General features: G+C 48.8%; 2 protein-coding genes across 4 annotated transcripts; one reads left to right on the forward strand and one right to left on the reverse strand.

Moving 5' to 3' along the window:
* Positions 1-987: 987 nt before the first annotated feature.
* Positions 988-3,838, reverse strand: LOC114856498 (keratin, type I cytoskeletal 13-like). Its single transcript, XM_029152375.3, has 8 exons — positions 3,468-3,838; positions 3,200-3,282; positions 2,799-2,955; positions 2,217-2,381; positions 2,017-2,142; positions 1,713-1,933; positions 1,580-1,632; positions 988-1,502 (listed from the first exon to the last, which is right to left on the reverse strand). The coding sequence occupies exons 1-8, from the start codon at positions 3,792-3,794 to the stop codon at positions 1,396-1,398; spliced, it is 1,239 nt and encodes a 412-aa protein (XP_029008208.1). The 5' UTR covers positions 3,795-3,838; the 3' UTR covers positions 988-1,395.
* krt222 (keratin 222) lies at positions 3,774-17,832 on the forward strand. Of its 3 annotated transcripts, none has more exons than XM_055507235.1 (10): positions 3,774-3,896; positions 9,789-9,989; positions 11,061-11,143; positions 12,429-12,582; positions 12,894-13,145; positions 13,808-13,933; positions 14,003-14,223; positions 15,333-15,556; positions 15,630-15,726; positions 16,482-17,832. In XM_055507235.1, exons 2-10 carry the CDS (start codon positions 9,795-9,797, stop codon positions 16,693-16,695), a joined length of 1,566 nt encoding a protein of 521 aa, XP_055363210.1. In that variant the 5' UTR covers positions 3,774-3,896; positions 9,789-9,794; the 3' UTR covers positions 16,696-17,832. The 3 variants fall into 3 exon arrangements, with proteins under 3 accessions (XP_055363210.1, XP_040929607.1, XP_029007807.2); XM_041073673.2 differs by lacking the exon at positions 3,774-3,896 and adding an exon at positions 9,246-9,591; XM_029151974.3 differs by lacking the exon at positions 3,774-3,896 and having other exon boundaries at positions 9,654-9,989.
* The last annotated feature ends 42 nt before the right edge of the window (positions 17,833-17,874 follow it).

The following is a 17,874-nucleotide window of genomic DNA, read 5'->3' on the forward strand; positions in this document are numbered from 1 at the left end:
AAGATTCTGTTTGTTCCCTCAGTCCTAATGCTGTTACAGGTATGTGACACTGGTTATGAAATATTAGCATTGATGACCAAGCCAAAAGCACAACATTAGAAAAGAAAAACCAGCAAATAATAAGAATGAAAAAAATAACAATAAGAATAAGAATAAAAATAAGAGTAAGAGTAAGAATAATATCTCTGAAAAAAAGTTTAACAACAGTTTAAATGCAGAAGAGAAATTATTAATCAAAGAAACTAAAACCCCATTGGAAATGTTTCCACGGAAAAACAGGACACAGAGAGGGCCCTGTACTGGAGGTGTGTTAGGCCTGAACATCAGCCAAAGGATTGGAATCATAAAAGGCTATAAAGTTATGTAAAGTAGGTGGAAAATATACTGTACGGTTGTTTGTGAACAATAATTGAAAATGAAATGCTGACCCAAAGAAAAACATGCACGATTTCACAGACACTTTCTGAGCTCCTGAGTGGGACGTAGTGTAGGTGGATAGAGGGAACTCCGTGTAGTTAGTTTTACTCAGAGCGCCCCCTGCTGGACATCGGTGGGTATTACGTAGCGGCAGCACAAAGTATGTATTGTTTCCAATAAGTGCCAAGAATTAAAATATTTTTAATTATTAAAGTACATTATTTTAAATTGATTTAACAGCGTATGAAAGTCAGTTTAAAGTATTGTTCTTTATAACATTACTGCAAAAACCGTGTGCAGTGCATACATCCATCTAATGCCACATACTGTAGCATACACACAGATGTCTGCGTCTTGTAACATACTGCCATTACAGGATTTACTCATCTACCTAAATTATTAATATTCTGACTTTATGAGGCCAGCTTCTCATTTCTCACGCTGACCCCTGTTCTTACCACCAGGTGGCAGTGATGTCGTGGCTGCAGAATCACATCATGTATTTTGTGACTGTACTTGCCCTGTGTTTTTCGATCTGTGTCACATCTCCCAGAATAAAGAAAGAGAAGAAAGGATTTATTCAGTTTTATTGGACTCCAATAGTCTGTTCATGACTGTGTCTTTGCTACCTTCCTATTAGTAACAGTGTATGAGCGTATGTATGCTGATCATTTTCATTCAGGGCATATCGAAGGTCAGTGGATAAGTCCATAAAGGATGTGACAAAAAAACTGTAAATGTGAGATGAAACAAATACAGACTTTAATAAAGGAATGGTTACAGTGCAGCACAAACATATTCCCTGCCTCATCTCTTGCATTACGCATGTTTTACATTATGTATTATGTGTTTGAATGAAGGCTGGGAGCCATTCTACTGTTTTCAATGGGCGTTGGACTTTTGATTTGGCACAATATAAATAATGTGTAACACAGGAAGGCCTCTATTTTGATTTCTTCCAGACAGGAGCCGGTGTGTCTACTTTTTGATGATCTCTGTGCCCGGTTGTTCTTCGCGGGACACGACTTTTCCATCAACGATTTTCTCAATCACCACCCTCGTTCTCTGGGTTATGACTGTCTGCGCTGTGAGGAAAAAACCAAAACACTGTTAGACCTGCAGTCACCTCTTTGTTTTTCCCACAAGGTTGATGCAAACTCACGTTTCTCCTCTTTGATTTCAGTCTTTGTCTTTGACGCGGTGACAACAGATTTGCTGGAGGAGGAAAAAGGTTCGTTTTTCACTCTTCAGTTTCCGTGCATGCTGGTTCCCAAACAGAATGGACGGACCCTTACCTCTGGTCCTCTCCGTCCAGCAGCCTCCTGTACTCAGCGATCTCCATCTGCAGCCTGGTCTTGATGTTGAGCAGCGTCTGGTAGTCCAGAGCCTGCCTCTCTATGTCCGCCTTCATCTGGCTCAGCTCCACCTCCAGGGCGTTGACCCTGGCCTGGAGCTGGCTCAGCTGGTTATTGTAGCGGCCCTCGGTTTCTGCGAGGGTGCCCTCGCACGCAGCTTTCTGCACGGGAGGCAAGATGATAGAGATCACCGGACAGAACGCCTGCTCTGTCGCTTGCGTGTGTGTGTTCGGTTACGTCATACCAAGCTGAGCTGGGACTGCAGCTCAATCTGCAGCGCCTGCAGGGTCCTCTTCAGATCATTGATCTCACTGCGCGAGGTCTGGAGGGTCTCCGTGCTGCTCGCCATCTTTTTATTGAGGTCGTCAAACTGGGAGACAACGTGTGATGAAAAGGAGCCGCTCAGGCTGAATGGCGGCTAATGCAGCGCCTCGCTGCCCTCACCTTGGCCTTGTACCACGCATCCATTTCCTGGCGGTTCTTCTCAGCGATGCCGTTGTACTGCCTCCTCACGTCCTCCAGGACTCTGTTGAGGTCCTCCTGGGGCTTGGCGTCCACCTCCACGTTCACAGAGCTGCCGGAGACATTGTTGCGCAGGGCTGCGAGCTCCTACAGGCCGGGAGAGAGTACAGATCAGCAGGGGGCGAGGTTAAAGGTCGCACGAGAGCCTGCCAGGGTCGCAGCTGAAGCGAGGACACGTAGCAGGATGTGACCTGGGCGGGAATTCACTGCTTTACTTGATCCAGAACACTAATGAGGTTGTGGTCTAGTTTCATTGTTCTGCTATAGTGATTACTGTCATTATTGATTTATGACAGGCTTCTGTTTAATGTATCTTTGGCTTTGATGAGTATTTAGGAGAGGTTGTAATCACATGATCTCTTGGCAGCGCCCCAGAGAAGTTTAAGCTGTTTGTATAAGTGAGAGATAACATCTGGTGACAGGAATTCAGCAAAACCAACTTTGTCGTGAAAAATAATGTGCACGTCTGCGCCAAAGGAAGGAACTGATGAGCGCCCCTCTCACCTCCGCGTGGCTCTTCTTCAGGTACGCCAGCTCCTCCGTCAGGCCTTCGAGCTGCATTTCCAGGTCGGAGCGCGTCATGGTCAGGTCGTCCAGAGTCCGGCGCAGGCCCAGGATGTCCGACTCCACGGCCGTGCGCATGTTCTTCTCGTTTTCCAGCCTGCAAGAGCAAGAAAGGACCCGTGTCACTGCACCTGCACCCGGGTATTGTTCAAAGCAACAACAGGAAACACAACGAGGAGGTCCATTAAAACCTGTTACACCTGTTTAATCACCATGTTGACTGTTACACCTCTGTGACAACATGTCCACACAAACACAGATGACTAAACAATTGGGATGTCATATGATATTTCTACTTTTTCATGACTACAGATATTCTTGTACTTTTCTTCTCCACTCACTTGTATTTGAAGTCACTTGCCGCCAGGTTGGAATTATCGATGTCCAGCATGAGTCTGGCGTTGTTCTTCGTGGCAGCACTTATCTAGAACAAAACGGACGTCAGGCGTCTAAATCATTAAGGCTCCAGCACAAAGCTGTGTCAGTTATATATTTATACACTGTATAATATTAGACAGTGATCTTGTAAAATGTTTCCAGTGATGTGCGTTATAAATTAAGTGATTCACTGTCCGTCAAAGCGGCGACCGGGCCGTTTTCAAGTCCCACCTTGTTGCGCAGGTCGGCGATGACCGCCTCGTACTTGCTGTAGTCCCGGACGTCCGGGCTCTTCTTCTCGAGCCACTCGCGGATCTTGCGCTCCCACTCGCCGTTGGACGCCTCCAGGGCGCGCACCTGGTTGAGGTATGCGGCCAGGCGGTCGTTGAGGTTCTGCATGGCCAGCTTCTCGCTGCCCCCCAGGGGGGCGGCGGCGGCGGCGGCGGCCGCCGGGCCGGTGGAGGCGTAGGACGCGCGGACGCTCCCGTCGCCGTGGACGCTGGCGCTGCGCCTCGTGGGCAGCGAGTAGAGGGAGCGGGAGGACATGCGTGCGGTCATGGCGGCGCAGGCGGGACGCGGGACGCGCGGAGCTGGAGCGCCGGTGCTGAGGCAGGGGCTTTTATAGTCTCCTCCCCGGAGGAGCGGCGGGCGCGGCCACAGGTGAGGTCTTGGGATGCTGCTCATTCTGTGAAACCAGGGCGTGGGCGCCATGTGTCAGATATGTAACGGTTGACAGGCCGCATTTGATTAAGTCAGTTGGAAATAATGAACACATTCCTTGTCCTTTAATCAAGCCTTCCTTTAATCTGCACCTCTTTAACCCTTAACTTTTTATTCACTCCTTTTGAATAAATCATATTATTATATGTTATTATATGACTGGATTGGATCTTGTTCTGCCAAAACTTAATCTGGTTCAGAATCAAAAATGCAGAAGCAAAACCAGGTTGATTTAATTTCTCAACACATTTATTTATTTACATGTACACTGATTTTCCATGTCAAATGAAAGTTCATCACGTCACGCTGCCACAGTGTGTCTTTGAGGGGACCAGGCTCTTTACTCATTCAAAAGGGTGTTGGTCACTTAAAGGAAAGTAAAAGTAAAAGGAAATTCTTTTTGTTTGTTTGCTGTATTGGGAAGATCTTATCTGATCCTCTGGAGAGCATACGGTTTTAAATGAGACTGAATTCATTTGCATCTGATACATAACATTAGCTTTTGCTCAGATGCACTAGCATTCAGCTAACTGAGCATCAAGCTGCAACTTGATGAACGGGGTTGAAGCGTGCGACTTTCATCCCTGTGACCATTGTTTGTGCCGATCACCTCAAGCTTTGGTGCATAAAATCTGACCCTGGTGATCCGATCAAAGCTCGGACCGTTACAGCACCCACTAATGGCTTCTCATAGACACGCAGCACGTCCCTTATTACACACCAGACACAGCAGCTCCTGTAAAGTTCCTCGTGCACATGTAACCTGGTGCCAAGGACGAGCTGTCACGGAGCATTTTTGCTTTGATAATGAGTCCCATCAAAGTGACAAGAGGCTGCAGGGCGTGGGCACATGCCTCACACATCACACGGGTAATTGCTGAGACTGTATTGTTGCTGTGTGTTGTCTTTTGCTGCCTGAATCTTAAACATTTCTCAGCATTTAGCCACAGGGCAAACCTTTAGGAGATGATGATTTCCTGGTTACCCCTCTGGTCGCACTGTGATGAGCAGCAACATCTCACTGATGTTGAATCCTCGATGAAGCTCTGTGTGTTTGACCTGTGTGATTCTCCGGCCTCGCCGCTTGTTGTGCTTTGATCGCACACGGGCAGGTGTGTTGCAACCTGTCAGCACATTTTAATTCCATGGACCCCCAGTGACAACCCACTCATAACCCTGAGCTGATGTTAGCGTGCTAACGGCAGACACACAGACGGAGGGGGTAAAAAGCGTAAGGCAAACACGCCCCGACCCACAGCCTTCGACTGCTGCCATTCAAGTCGGGAAAGTGGAAGCTGGTCCTGGCGGCAGCACTGGAATGCCCTGTACACATTCTTTTCATTCGGAGAGAACTGACAGTCATTCTGAAACGTATTAAGCTTCACTTCCCATGGAACGTTTCATCTCACTGTACACAGTCTGTGTATCTCTATATTTTACTTTAATCTGTCCCTCATGTTTGTATGTATGTTGAGATGCACCACCTGCCAACACCAAGACAAATTCCTAGTTCTGTAAAGTGCTCTCTACGGGACCTGGCAATGAAGCTTTTCTGATTCTGATTCTGATTCTGATTTTGCATCTGTTTGTTGGACACTTCTGTTTGTTTTACTTCAGTTAAATCATTTTTAATTACTACTGAGGTCATGGGAATATGAAAGTGTGCTGTGTGTGGGTCCTGTCTATCACCTGGTGGTCCCACAGTGAGCCTTGTCCAACCATCATGACATCATGTGGAAGCTGATCTATTGAAACCGTCTAACAGATGGTTGATCATCTAGACGTACAGGGAGGTGTGTTGCCCACGGTGCTGCAGCTGAGCTGAGCGTGTGAATCCAGCAACAGATCTAAAGAAGCTGAGCTCGGCACAAGCACAACATCCTAAATATTACAGCCTAAAGACATGAATGATAATACAACATATATACAAACTTGTATCATGGTGCGGTACCATAAACCATAGCTGGAAGATAAATGTAATCTGGTGTAATAGAGGCATCGTGTTTACTAGAGACTCTGGTGATATAATAAAAACATTAGCGACAGGTTCATCAAGAAGCCGCCCCGACTTGTTGAGTTGGAATAAAGGCCCGTCCTTGATGTACGTCACACTGAATGACAGCTCAAGCAGACGCTCCTAGTTTAATTGTTTTGCGAGAAGCACATGCTACGAAGCCGAGGTGATCCGCATGTGTCAGACAAATTGGGATGAGGATAATAGCTTTGTCAAGTACGACTGTCAGGAATAAAAGTAGAAAATCAGTGATTTCCTTTTACTATACAGTATGTCTATAAAGTAAGCCATTATTTACATCTTATTTTGAAGGTCTATTATTTCATGCCCATGACTTCAGTTCCCTTCTCTTGCTAAAGCTTTTACTAAAGCATCACTTTTAGCTTTCTAGCAAACTGACAATGCTGAAATTGTTACTACATGTTACTACATAATTGTTCATCCCCTAAAGCATGGAACCTTTGGTACATGCTGTGCAGTTGGAGCTGTGAAGTCACAGCAGGACAGGTCAGTCCAGCTCAGGGTGCGTGTGTGGAGACACACACACACACACACACACACACACACACACACACACACACACACACACACACACACACACACACACACAAAGACCAAGTCAATAACCTGCTGGACAATGAAGTCACACCCCTTACATTTTAATAAGCTTTTATTTTGTAATTTTAAATGAATTCCATCGATCCATGGAGTTTGTCCCAGCTCCCATTGGAGCTGCCTCCAAGAACCCTGAAGAACCTGGATGGGACAGGCTCACCCTTTTAATCCAAACAAAAATAATAACCGAGATCTCTCCCCCACTGTTTGTGGCTGTCAAAACGTACTCAGACACGTTCTTTGAAGGCTGAGGCTGTTACAAATTTTAACCTTTCAACATCAAAATGATCTACAGTAAAGCACAGTTCACAGAGTCTGGAGTAGTTCAGGTCAGGTTGAAACTTAATGCAAACTTAATCCAATTTGTGGAGAAGTCTGTGGAGGATCCAGACCACAGGTCAGAGGTCGGCCCACGGTTCCCAGTCCACGCGTAGTCCCACATTCAGCTTTCGCAAATTGTGTGTAATTGTTTTTTTACTTTTATTTTGGAGGTCGAGCAACATGTGTTCTACCGTTCGGGTTCAGGCATATTAACTACATGCTGCGAGTCATGAGACATGTTGAACACAACCGCAAGAGCAGAGTCTTAGTAAGAGTTTATGTGAAGATAATCCCTCCGGGATTTACTGCACAATACGTTCCAGTCCACAACTCAAGCAGCTGGTGTAATTAGTGCATGATCATGTACAGACAGAGCCTCGTGGCGTGTCCTGTGTTTAGATGCAGAGTGGTTGTTGAGGAGGAGGAGGATGAAGGTACGAGGCTGTGACCACTGAGCTCAACTTGCTCTCATCCTCCTGTGTCCGTGTCCATTCCTGAGGCTGACCTTTGACCTTGACGGAGTTGGATCCATGCGTGAGAGGTGATGTTTTGTTGGATGTTGGCTGATTTCAGACACGGCTAACGTGACTAATGACCCGCTCCGCGGCGCTGCCTTCTGAGGAGGAAGCGTTTGTCCTGGCTCTCGACGCCGGGCGTTGTTGTTTCAGGAATTTAACTGACAGTATTTATCAATCTCCACGCTGGCGAGCCTCTTGGCAGCGGGTTGGGAGTGTGTGGGTGTTGTTACTATTCCAGACTGGCATTGTTTAATATGTGAGGGTGTGTAATCATTAAATTCCCTCTGCATTTTGACATTTTCCACACAGTGTCACACTTTGCTGCTCTTCAACCTTCTGGTTGCCTCTGTCTGCCTGTCTGCCTGTCTGCCTGTCTGCCTGCCTGCCTGTCTGTCTGTCTGTCTGTCTGTCTGTCTGTCTGTCTGTCTGCCTGCCTGCCTGCCTGCCTGTCTGTCTGTCTGTCTGTCTGTCTGCCTGCCTGCCTGCCTGTCTGTCTGTCTGTCTGTCTGCCTGCCTGCCTGCCTGCCTGCCTGCCTGCCTGCCTGTCTGTCTGTCTGTCTGTCTGTCTGTCTGTCTGTCTGTCTCGCTTACAAATACAACATGAGACGTTACACTGGACAAGAACGAAGGTCTAGACAGAGAAAGTGGTGCCTTTGTACAGAGGCTGCAGTGGATTGAGTTGCAAGCTTAGTCTTCCGTATCATTAATCTCCACATCCTGGCACCTCCTCCAGGGCGAGGACGCGTGTTTACCCAGTGAACGCAGAACCTGATAAGCAATCAGTCTCATACTACCAGAAAACTAAAATGAAAGCAGTAAGGCATTTTCCAAGGAAGCATATGTCAAAATTAATCAAAACGCACCACTGACTTATGGATGAATCATTCTTTTTTTAATTGGCTTTTAAATGGTTCAATGTTAGAAGTCAAGGATAAAACATTTGTGCATGCAAACATTTATGCAGCACATAATATAAAATCACAACCTTCACATAAATGTATAGTTAAATGCAAATATTTGTATTATTTTTAAGTTGTACAAATATGAACATGCATTCATGAAAAGCTCAGCAGATGTTTACTACTACAGCAGCTGTACAAAGTCATCAGTAAAAAAAAAAAACCTCCATCGTACAGTTTGCACCAAAATCACCCAAACCTGATCTTCAATGTCCAGCCAACGTGCAGCTCCTCGGACCAGAGCCCACATGTTCACCTGAGCTACAGCGACACATTAGACCGGCTTCACTTCACCAACTGCACAATCAGCACCTGGACTCCACAAGCACCTGATCTGAAGCTGACATTAGTCAAAGCATCTGAGGACCTGACAATGAGGTCCTTAAAAGCCCCACTGAGGATGTAAACAAAGATCCTGGCTTTGTTCACGTGGCTTGCTTTGCTGATTGCATTACTTTATATTGTTTTGCATGTCAATCTTATGACTGTGAATTTAGTTATGAAGGAACTGCTTAAGTGAGAAAAGGAGATAAATGAATTCTAATGAAGTCAGAAGCATCAGACAGAACCTTTGTCCCAGTCAGAGCGTCACGTCTGTTCTGAAGTCATTATTAAGAAAGAGGCGACTCTTCACACAGTGGCCCAACAATCACAGCATGGAACCACTCATCAAGTCAGATACACACACACACACACACACACACACACACACACACACACACACACACACACACACACACACACACACACACACACACACACACACACACACACACACACACACACACACACACACACACACACACACACACACAGATCCGCAGCGTTCCCTCCACAGCTTGTGTTGCTGCCTGTTGGCCGCTAATCCGGGATCAGAGACCACAAAGGGGCTCAAAGTGCTGATGATGTAAGCGCTCGCGCCCCGTTTTCACGCGCCGCCTGCGGGACGAGGACGGACGGGAGCGCCCCTGAGGACAGGAGGCCACGCAGGAGCTTCAGCAGCAGAGCAGCAGCACACCAGCGGCCCGTCTGCTCCGCTGACCCAGCACCCAGTGGGACGCAGACCCGTCTCACTGCGGAGGAATGCGGCTGAGCCGCGGGGAGCGGCGCTCGGCCCGGCGTGACCACACAAACTCACACACTCCCGCTTTCGCTGCCTTGTTAATACGTTTACTGCACGTCGCTCGTGGAAGGCCACGTTGCGTCAGGTGAGTATCGCTGGGTAAACATTTACCCAGCAGACGCCTTTGGCAGCGTGATCTTCAACAGGGCGGCAGCTGCAGTCGGGACCGTATGAGCGAGCAGCATCTGGCTCTTACTCTGCTGGTGTCAGCTGCGCGAGGGCTCCAGCCGCAGCGACCGGATGGGAGTGACAGCAGCTCTGTGAATGCTTGAACCCTCTCAGGTCTCCATGGACGCGCTGCAGGATTCACGTGGGACCATGTGGGGCCTGAATGTGCGGCTGAAAAGCTTCCTGGAGCAGGTGAACAGGCTGCAGGAGGCCAACGGGAGGCTGGAGGCGCAGATAGCGCAGTGGGGCAGCAGCCGGTCGCGCTGTGGGGACTGGACGCAGCAGGAGCAGACGGCAGAGGAGCTCCGAGCGCAGGTGAGCTCAAAGGTAGCAGTTGTGAATGAGAGGAGAAGGAGCCAGCGATGGGCTCGCTGGATTTGCCCTAAGAGAGTTCAAGGCGTCCGTGGCAGGTGTGTGGAGCTGCAGACACAACCAAGGAAGGAGGCACGGGGTCGAGGCCTGAACTGCTGGTTGTGGTTTGAACTTTTAATACTGGGAGGATGTTCTTATTCCTGGTTCTATTAAAGTTGATGATAGAAAGATGAAGATGACAGTGTGTGTTATAGCCAAGCAACATACAGAAAACAGGCATATTTTGATTCATTTTATAGAAATGAAGTCTTTTTGTGGGGGTTGGTTTATGATGAATCTTAAGTCCAAACAGTGAGAATTAAATGAAGCATGAGAGAACTGTTGTAGTTGATTCTGTACATGCAGGCGTGTGTAACTGTGCACATACTGTACATTCCTTGAGCTCAGCTTGACTTCACTCATGTAAAAGAGGAGCGACAATCATTATACTGACTAGATTTGTAAAACGGTGAAGTTCTGACTTTCACTTTCATTTTGCCCCAACTTTCAATCAGCAGTGACTTTACAATGAATGAAAGCTGTTTAGTGAAAAGAATCATTTTAGTGTCTTTATGTTTTTGTTCTTAGTGTCACATTTAATAAAAATTATTTACCTTCGAAAAAAAACAATAATAAGTAGCTTTTAGGCTAAACCTCATTTACATTATAAAATCCAAATTATAGGATAATAATGTTGTCAGTGTTTAGTTGAGCCTGACTTGATCAAAATGATGACAATATTAGGTCAAACCTACATTAGACATGTACCCATATTGTAAAATGATAGTTACCTGTTTAGTCTTATACCATTCACCTCATTGTTCGTGCTTCAGTCTGTTCTGCAGCTCAGCTTGATTTTTGTTTATGTTTTTAGGGGGTGCACGTTTTCTTTGAAATCACTTTGTTGCCAGTTTTCAGAATAATTCTGTTTGTGATAATGAAACATTCAACACATTCAACAACAAAGCGTTTGCTTTACTTTGTCGTAGTTTGTCGGCATATGACTGATAATGTGTCCGCTGTTCTGACTCCCAGGTTGGTAAACTGCTGATGGAGAACGCCCAGCTGGCTTTAGAGTCTGACCACATGAGGTCCAGAGCTGCTGCCATCCAGGCCAGGTCAGCTGGATTCTTCCTGAAAGCTCTACCGATCCTCACACACACACACACACACACACACACACACACACACACACACACACACACGCACGCACACACACACACACACGCACGCACGCACGCACGCACACACACACACACACACACACACACACACACACACACACACACACACACAAACACACACACGCACACACACACACACACACGCACGCACACACGCACACACACACACGCACGCACGCACACACACACACACACACACACACACGCACAAATACACACACACACACGTCACAACCATGCATGTATCCATTCAGGTTTTGTCCAGAGCCATCGATCACATAAACGTCTGAGCTGTAAACTACCCAAGACTTCCTGTTTTGATCCTGCTGCAATGTTTTTCCTGTTATCTGATGCATCACATGCAGACCAGGATTTGTGCAGCGTTCGCACTTTTACTTATGTATTGATGCGGGGTGACACCAAGCCCCCCCACACACGCACGCACACACACACACAGCTTTTATTAACCCCAGAAGGACGGTGGTTACACACTAAACCCTGAAATGACTACACTTGTTCCTTCAGCTCCACCTGATGTGTCTGCTGATCGACTGAGGGGTCTGTGGGACTCTGCACTGTGTTTATGACACACTTAGGACATCGCTGAGGGTTTTTTGTGCTGAAGTTTAGCTATTATTTATTACAGTTTTTGCCTATTGGTTACGCAAAATTTGGCCCATTATAACTTTATACACAAGCTAATCAAAAATCAGCACTTGGAGGTTAACAACTCACATCTTTATGGGCCGACTCCCTCTCTCCTCCTCTCTCTGACTCTGTTTGCATAGTTCTCCACGCGTCTGACCTGGGGCCTGTTTGTAGCGCTGAGCGAGGCTCAGACTGTTTGGTGTTGTGTTTTCTGTGCAGGCGTTTTCAGGTGTGATAACAGGGGATTTCGGTTTAGAACAAAGTGTCTAATGTAACACAACATGTGTAGTGTTTACATAAGTGTATAAGTGTGTTACAGAATTGAGGCCAAAGTGCAAACTTGAAAATGTGTTTAAGCTGTGGTTTCTCTGTGTTTAACATTTGGCTACAAGAAGTTTAAGTGTTGAGGCTTTGGTCTAAGCATTCACTTTTACTGTGTAAGCAATAGGCAAATAGTGTAAAGTGTGTACTTATACTGTACTGGGGTATCTTTTAAATCAACCTTAACACCAGTGTTTGTAAGTATTTGCGGAGCGTCTTGATTGAGACATCTTGCTTTGTGACATGGCAGGTGTGAGGTGGAGGAACAGAACACCCAGAGCCTGGAGCAGCAGGTGGCTCTGCTCAGGGAGTCCAAGGCCGCGGCGGATCAGAGCAGCGTGACGCTGCAGGCAGGGCTCCAGCGCTCCATGGCCGCGCTGCAGGAGATGCACCAGGAGTTCCAGGTCTCAAACGCTCACAATGTGTCTGCACTGCTCCACACTGCAGCTTCTTAGTCACTCAGGCAATCACAATGAAATGCAGTGTTAAAGTGACAGACAGGATATAGAGTGACATCGTCTACGACTTATCTGTGTCTGTCTATTCAAGCTATCTTTAGCCCAGTCTCACTTGTGTGTGTGTGTGTGTGTGTGTGTGTGTGTGTGTGTGTGTGTGTGTGTGTGTGTGTGTGTGTGTGTGTGTGTGTGTGTGTGTGTGTGTGTGTGTCCTTTTATGCCTTTCAACCCCCCCCCCTCCTCTGGTTGGCTGTCCGCAGGCAGTCCGGGCTCTGCATCTGCAGCGGCTCGGCTTCGGCTCGGCTCCGCTAGCGGCGGCCACAGCAGCAGCAGCAGCAGCAGCAGCAGGAGGGGAGGAGGAGGATGGCACAGGGATGGAGCTGGCCCAGCTCCTCGACCGCATCCGAGCGCAGTGCGAGCACAGCGGGCTTCCCGGCGCGTGCCCCGGCTCCTGCTCCGGGCCCGGCCGCTCAGGGGCGGCGGCGAGCAGGAGCCACAGAGCTGTCAGTGAGGTACGCATCCGCTGCTACGCTGGGCCGCCGCCAGCCAGACGCGCCCTCAGGGACGGCTCGCGGCCGAGCTGTGTGCGTTGCGTGTGTCTGTGCGTGTCTCGCTCGTTGATGACGCGTGTGCGTGTGCCTGCAGCATCTCCAGCGGCGCAGCTTGTCTGCTTTTCACTTGTTCAGGCGTTGCATTGCAGCTTTTACTGTTCTGTGCCGCGTCCGTCGAACGACGCCGTTTGCATCCGTCGCTCTGAACCCGCACCTGCACCGAGCTGCAACAACAGTGTTGTGACGTTCTGTGAAGCTGCAGTCTTTTACCCCACGAGGCGCCACTAAACCTGTGCCGTTCAACATCACCACCAGCTTATTGAGCACACATGTTGGGTCGCTTATGGGCTTTATTTACAATGAAATCCTAAGAAAGTTATAAGTATATGTGCAGTAATTATAAGTATCTCCTCTGTGACAGAATGAACTAATACGCGTCATTCTATATAACTTGAGTGAATAATAACTAAGCTATAGTTTCTCGCTGTGCAGTAGAAGCTGTTATCACATTTTGATGAATAAATTCCACATTAAATAACTTAATGTGCCCTTGAGGCTCCATCCAGTCCGCCTCAGGCTCACACATACACACTCTGTCCCTGTCTACCCTCCATCTGACACAGGAGGACGCAGCCTGGGCCCAGGTGAGCCTGGGCGGCGCTGCCCTGAGGGAGGCCCGGGCTGAGCTGTCGGAGGCCAGGAAGCAGTGGCAGTGCCTCCAGGTGGAGATGGAGACCCTGCATGCCTTGGTAAGACGTGCGTGGGAGCAGGGGGCAGTGAGCAGGTCCCATTCCTCACAAACCCCGTTTGCTCCTCAGGAGAAAGGCCTGGAGAGCTCCCTGCAGCACACGCAGCGCCTCTACTCCAGCCAGCTGCACCACCTCGCGCAGGTGATCGCGGGGCTGGAGGCGGAGCTGAGGCAGGTGAGGGGCGGCCTGGCCTCCCAGCGCCAGCGCCACACAGAGCTGCTCAACACCAAGATGAGGCTGGAGCGAGAGATCGCCACCTACCGGCGCCTGCTGGAGCGCGAGGAGGGCCGGTGAGCGGGACGGGAGCCTGTGAGACTCCTGCTTCTTGTCGCTGTGGGACTGGAAGTGCGTGTTTGCGTCTCAGCCGTTCTGGTGCAGATTCGGTTTGTTTCAGCTGAAGAGAAAGGGAAAATCCAGGATAATGGTGGGCCCAAGCCAAAGCCAGCCCGCCCAGAACCCAGGCTACTGGGACCGTGGTGGTCCCAGTAGCCTGGGTTTGATCCATCTGCTGGTTTGTGAGGTGAATCACCTAAACCATTAAACGCAATGAAGCTGGCAGACGTTCACCCAGTGATTCACAGCCTAGACGTGTTCTACGACCAGGCCGGGCCACCTGGGCGTCAGAACCCACACAGCCTGAAGCTATTCGGCCTTCTTGGCAGAATAAGGCTGTTTTATTGCACCGCCTTTAATTATCCTCACATGTTGAACAACACAAACGCAGTGAGAGGCAACTGCATGTACCTTTAAACCATTAATTTACAGCTCTGACTGTGTGTGTGTGTGTGTGTGTGTGTGTGTGTGTGTGTGTGTGTGTGTGTGTGTGTGTGTGTGTGTGTGTGTGTGTGCGTGCGTGCGTGCGTGCGTGCGTGTGTGTGCTATGTGACATAAGATTGGAGCTATTTGAGACGCATCAAGGGAATAACTACACGTAAATGTTTAATGCTTCACTTGACAATTAAACTTTGCTGTTGTTTAATAGAGAAAGGAATTCAATATTCTCTCTGTTGGTTCAAGCCCAAAGCTGAATATGATGAACACGTCTGTAATTCTATGGCGCATTTGATGTACTTTGATGTGGTGGAAAGTGGCTGCAGCAACATTTGAGAGATCAACTTTCATTGAAAAGTGGAGATACGGGCTTGTGAAGATCCTCTTTATATGTGTCCAATGTCCTGTTTGATCTGGGTTTGTTTAGCTTGTAGTTCTTTCAGACGATACTGTTCAAATATTTGTCAAGACTCTTGCCAGAGTAATTGTGGCCAACACTAGAGGCGGACGCGGTGTCTGGGAGTCCAGCCACGGGGCCGTGCAGCCGGTCGACGCCGGCCTGAGGCTCTGAAACAGGACATGGCGGCTCCCAGCTCCGCTCAGCTCAGCTCCTGCCCTGTGTCTGCAGGTACATGGGTCGCGCGGGGCGCCCGGTCCGCGGCCTGCAGCCCTGGAGGCCTCCGGCGCCGGCACCCGAGGAGAGCGGCCCGGAGGACGGCCTCAGTGACCCCGCCGTCACTCCAGACGAGCCCAAGTCGGAGCCCCTGCCCGACATCCCGTCGCTGCTGCCGGCGGAGGACGGGCTGCAGAAGCGCCGGCTGCGGCGGCAGCGGAGCCTGGTGGTGCTCACAGGTGCGGCGCACGCGCGCGCTCCTGCCGCCGCCGCCGCCGCCGCTCCCACTGACGCTCCCCCGTCTCCCCACAGAGCCAGACGCAGACCTGCCCATCGCCACCGTGAAGACGCAGGAGGTTCTGCAGGGCAACGTGGTGCGTGAGAGTGCAGAGGGTCACGGCACCATCGAGTGAGTACCGGCGTAGGCGGCGGTTCGCTAGCAGACGACATGGCGTCCGCTCACTCGTCAAACCAGACCAGATGCACAAGGAATTCCTCGTACATGTCAAACAGTTATGATGCATGAAGCATTCAGATGGTGGAACAGGTTCCCACGAGATGCATGGGAACCTTCCTCCTTTTTAATGACGCGTGTTTGATGTGGAGACACACACCTGGTGTGGACTCTTCAGGGCGTGGACAGGAGTGATGGATTCCACTGGGTGAGAGTCTTTGTTCACGCTTCAGTTGGCAGCACACACACATAAAAAGCACTTAGAGTGTGTACACAGCCACACACATGAAGTTTGGTTTGTTTGGCGGCGACTTGCACAGTTTTGTGACTTCTGTGCATCAAGTTCAGATGCCAAAAAAGTGTAATGTGTCATTTAAAACTGTCAGTGGGCAGCAAATAGCATTTTACCCCTGCTCATCAACCTTGTTTCCAGCAGTAGAAGTTAGAAAAATGCTCCATGAAACATATTAAACAGAGAGAATTTTCTGCTGAGTGGCCAAAATCTGACTTCAGTCAAGCACTACATGTGTTAATAGGCAATAGTTTATGATAAGCATTTATTTAAATCAGTTCACAAACTCAAATCGGTAGTGAACGGTAGTTAGGCAGAGGTGTCTCTCTGCTGCCCCCTAGTGTCACTGTGCGGTTATGTCATGAGGCCAATGGAAAAGCTGCATCATCATGTGTCTCCCTCCATTTCTCCCTGACAGAACGGAGAAGATTGACAAGGTGATCAAGCAGTGGGAGGGCTCGTTCTTCAGAGGGAACCCCAAGCTGCGGAAGAAGTCGGTGTCGCTGCGCTTCGACCTCCACATGGCGGCGGCCGACGAAGGCTGCGCCCAGACCAAGCAGGACAGCCTGCCGGACGTGGAGGTGCGCCTCATCATGAAGAGGTCCCGCAGCATCCCCAGCATCGCGCAGTAGCAGAGTGCCACCGCTCCCGCACCGTTCAAGCTGCTTCATCCGGACCGTTTCCACCCATGTGCTTGTTGCTTTCAGTGACCTCCGCATCGCGACTGATGTTTGAAAGTGAGACTTTACTCACGGAGCAGCGTCACTCATGAGGCTTTTGTGCTGGTTAAATGGGGCCACGTTCACAGTATCAGAAATCCCATTCAGATAAATCAAAGAAAACATGGGTCCCCTGTAACGATTTCAGTATAAGGTCACAAAAGAGGCCAAGGCAGGTTGTACTGAGTGTAGCACACATGTTTAATTCTAATCAACGCTTAGTAGAAGCTGAGGTAGTGGATGTGTGGACAAGTCCGACCGGCTGGGAACCATCCTGTAAGGGACAGTGACCCAGATGATTTTTCAGACACCCATCAGTACCACATCAGTACTTACTGGAGCTGGATCAAGGCCTGGGTAAAAACCGTCTAGACACCTGAAACCAAAACAAGCCGAGTCAGGCGGCGCGAGGGATCTGGTCTCAGTCAGCGTTTCCTTCAACGGCACCTGTTACATGTACACTCTCAGGTGCACAGACCTCGTCCGTTATCGTTACTATTCAAAAGCAGCTCCTGTGGTTTATTTGACGTATTTACAGCCAAAATGAGATAAATGAGTTTAATATTTTGGGAAATTTTATGTTTTATTGATTTTTGTGATGAGCTAAATTAAACGTATTCATTCTGATCAATCCTATTATGACAATGTGGACTAGGCCTAGAGCCTCAGTATTTATTCCACTTCCCCACCTGAATGATTTCACTATGTGTCTTTTAAAGTCTTTGCATCTCACCGGAGAAAAATAAAGTTGCAGCTGCACTGGACGCGGCGCTCGGCGCGGCGGCGCCGGGTCTGGACGCTCCCAGGGAGTTTCCCTGCCTCAGCCAGAAGAGTGCAGCATCTGTAAATACTGCAGCGCTCACACGCCTCAACAGGAGTTTTTAAGGCTTAGAAGCTGAAATGAATGCGGTGTTGTTCATTTGAAGGCGTTAACTATGCAGCTCCGCGCTTGGGTTTGCTTTGCGTCCTGAGGCACGCTTCATTTTGGGCTCAATGAAGCTTTATGCTTTTCTCTATCTCATTTCAAATAAAAAGGACATGTGCATTGATTGTCGTGTCTCCTGTCTAGTGCTGATCGTCCGTATCTAAGTT

Source organism: Betta splendens, chromosome 1 (genome assembly GCF_900634795.4).
Source record: "Betta splendens chromosome 1, fBetSpl5.4, whole genome shotgun sequence".
NCBI lineage: Eukaryota > Metazoa > Chordata > Actinopteri > Anabantiformes > Osphronemidae > Betta > Betta splendens.

Bases quoted from the DNA above. Each gene is read 5' to 3' on its own strand.
- LOC114856498 (XM_029152375.3), bottom strand. From the start codon at position 3,794: ATGACCGCACGCATGTCCTCCCGCTCCCTCTACTCGCTGCCCACGAGG. The intron at 2,956-3,199 runs GTGAGTGGAGAA...TTGCTCTTGCAG, and splicing joins GCAAGTGACTTCAAATACAA to GCTGGAAAACGAGAAGAACA. The intron at 1,633-1,712 runs GTAAGGGTCCGT...TTCCTCCTCCAG, and splicing joins CTGGACGGAGAGGACCAGAG to CAAATCTGTTGTCACCGCGT.
- krt222 (XM_029151974.3), top strand. From the start codon at position 9,771: ATGCTTGAACCCTCTCAGGTCTCCATGGACGCGCTGCAGGATTCACGT. The intron at 13,934-14,002 runs GTAAGACGTGCG...TTTGCTCCTCAG, and splicing joins TGGAGACCCTGCATGCCTTG to GAGAAAGGCCTGGAGAGCTC. The intron at 15,727-16,481 runs GTGAGTACCGGC...TCTCCCTGACAG, and splicing joins GAGGGTCACGGCACCATCGA to AACGGAGAAGATTGACAAGG.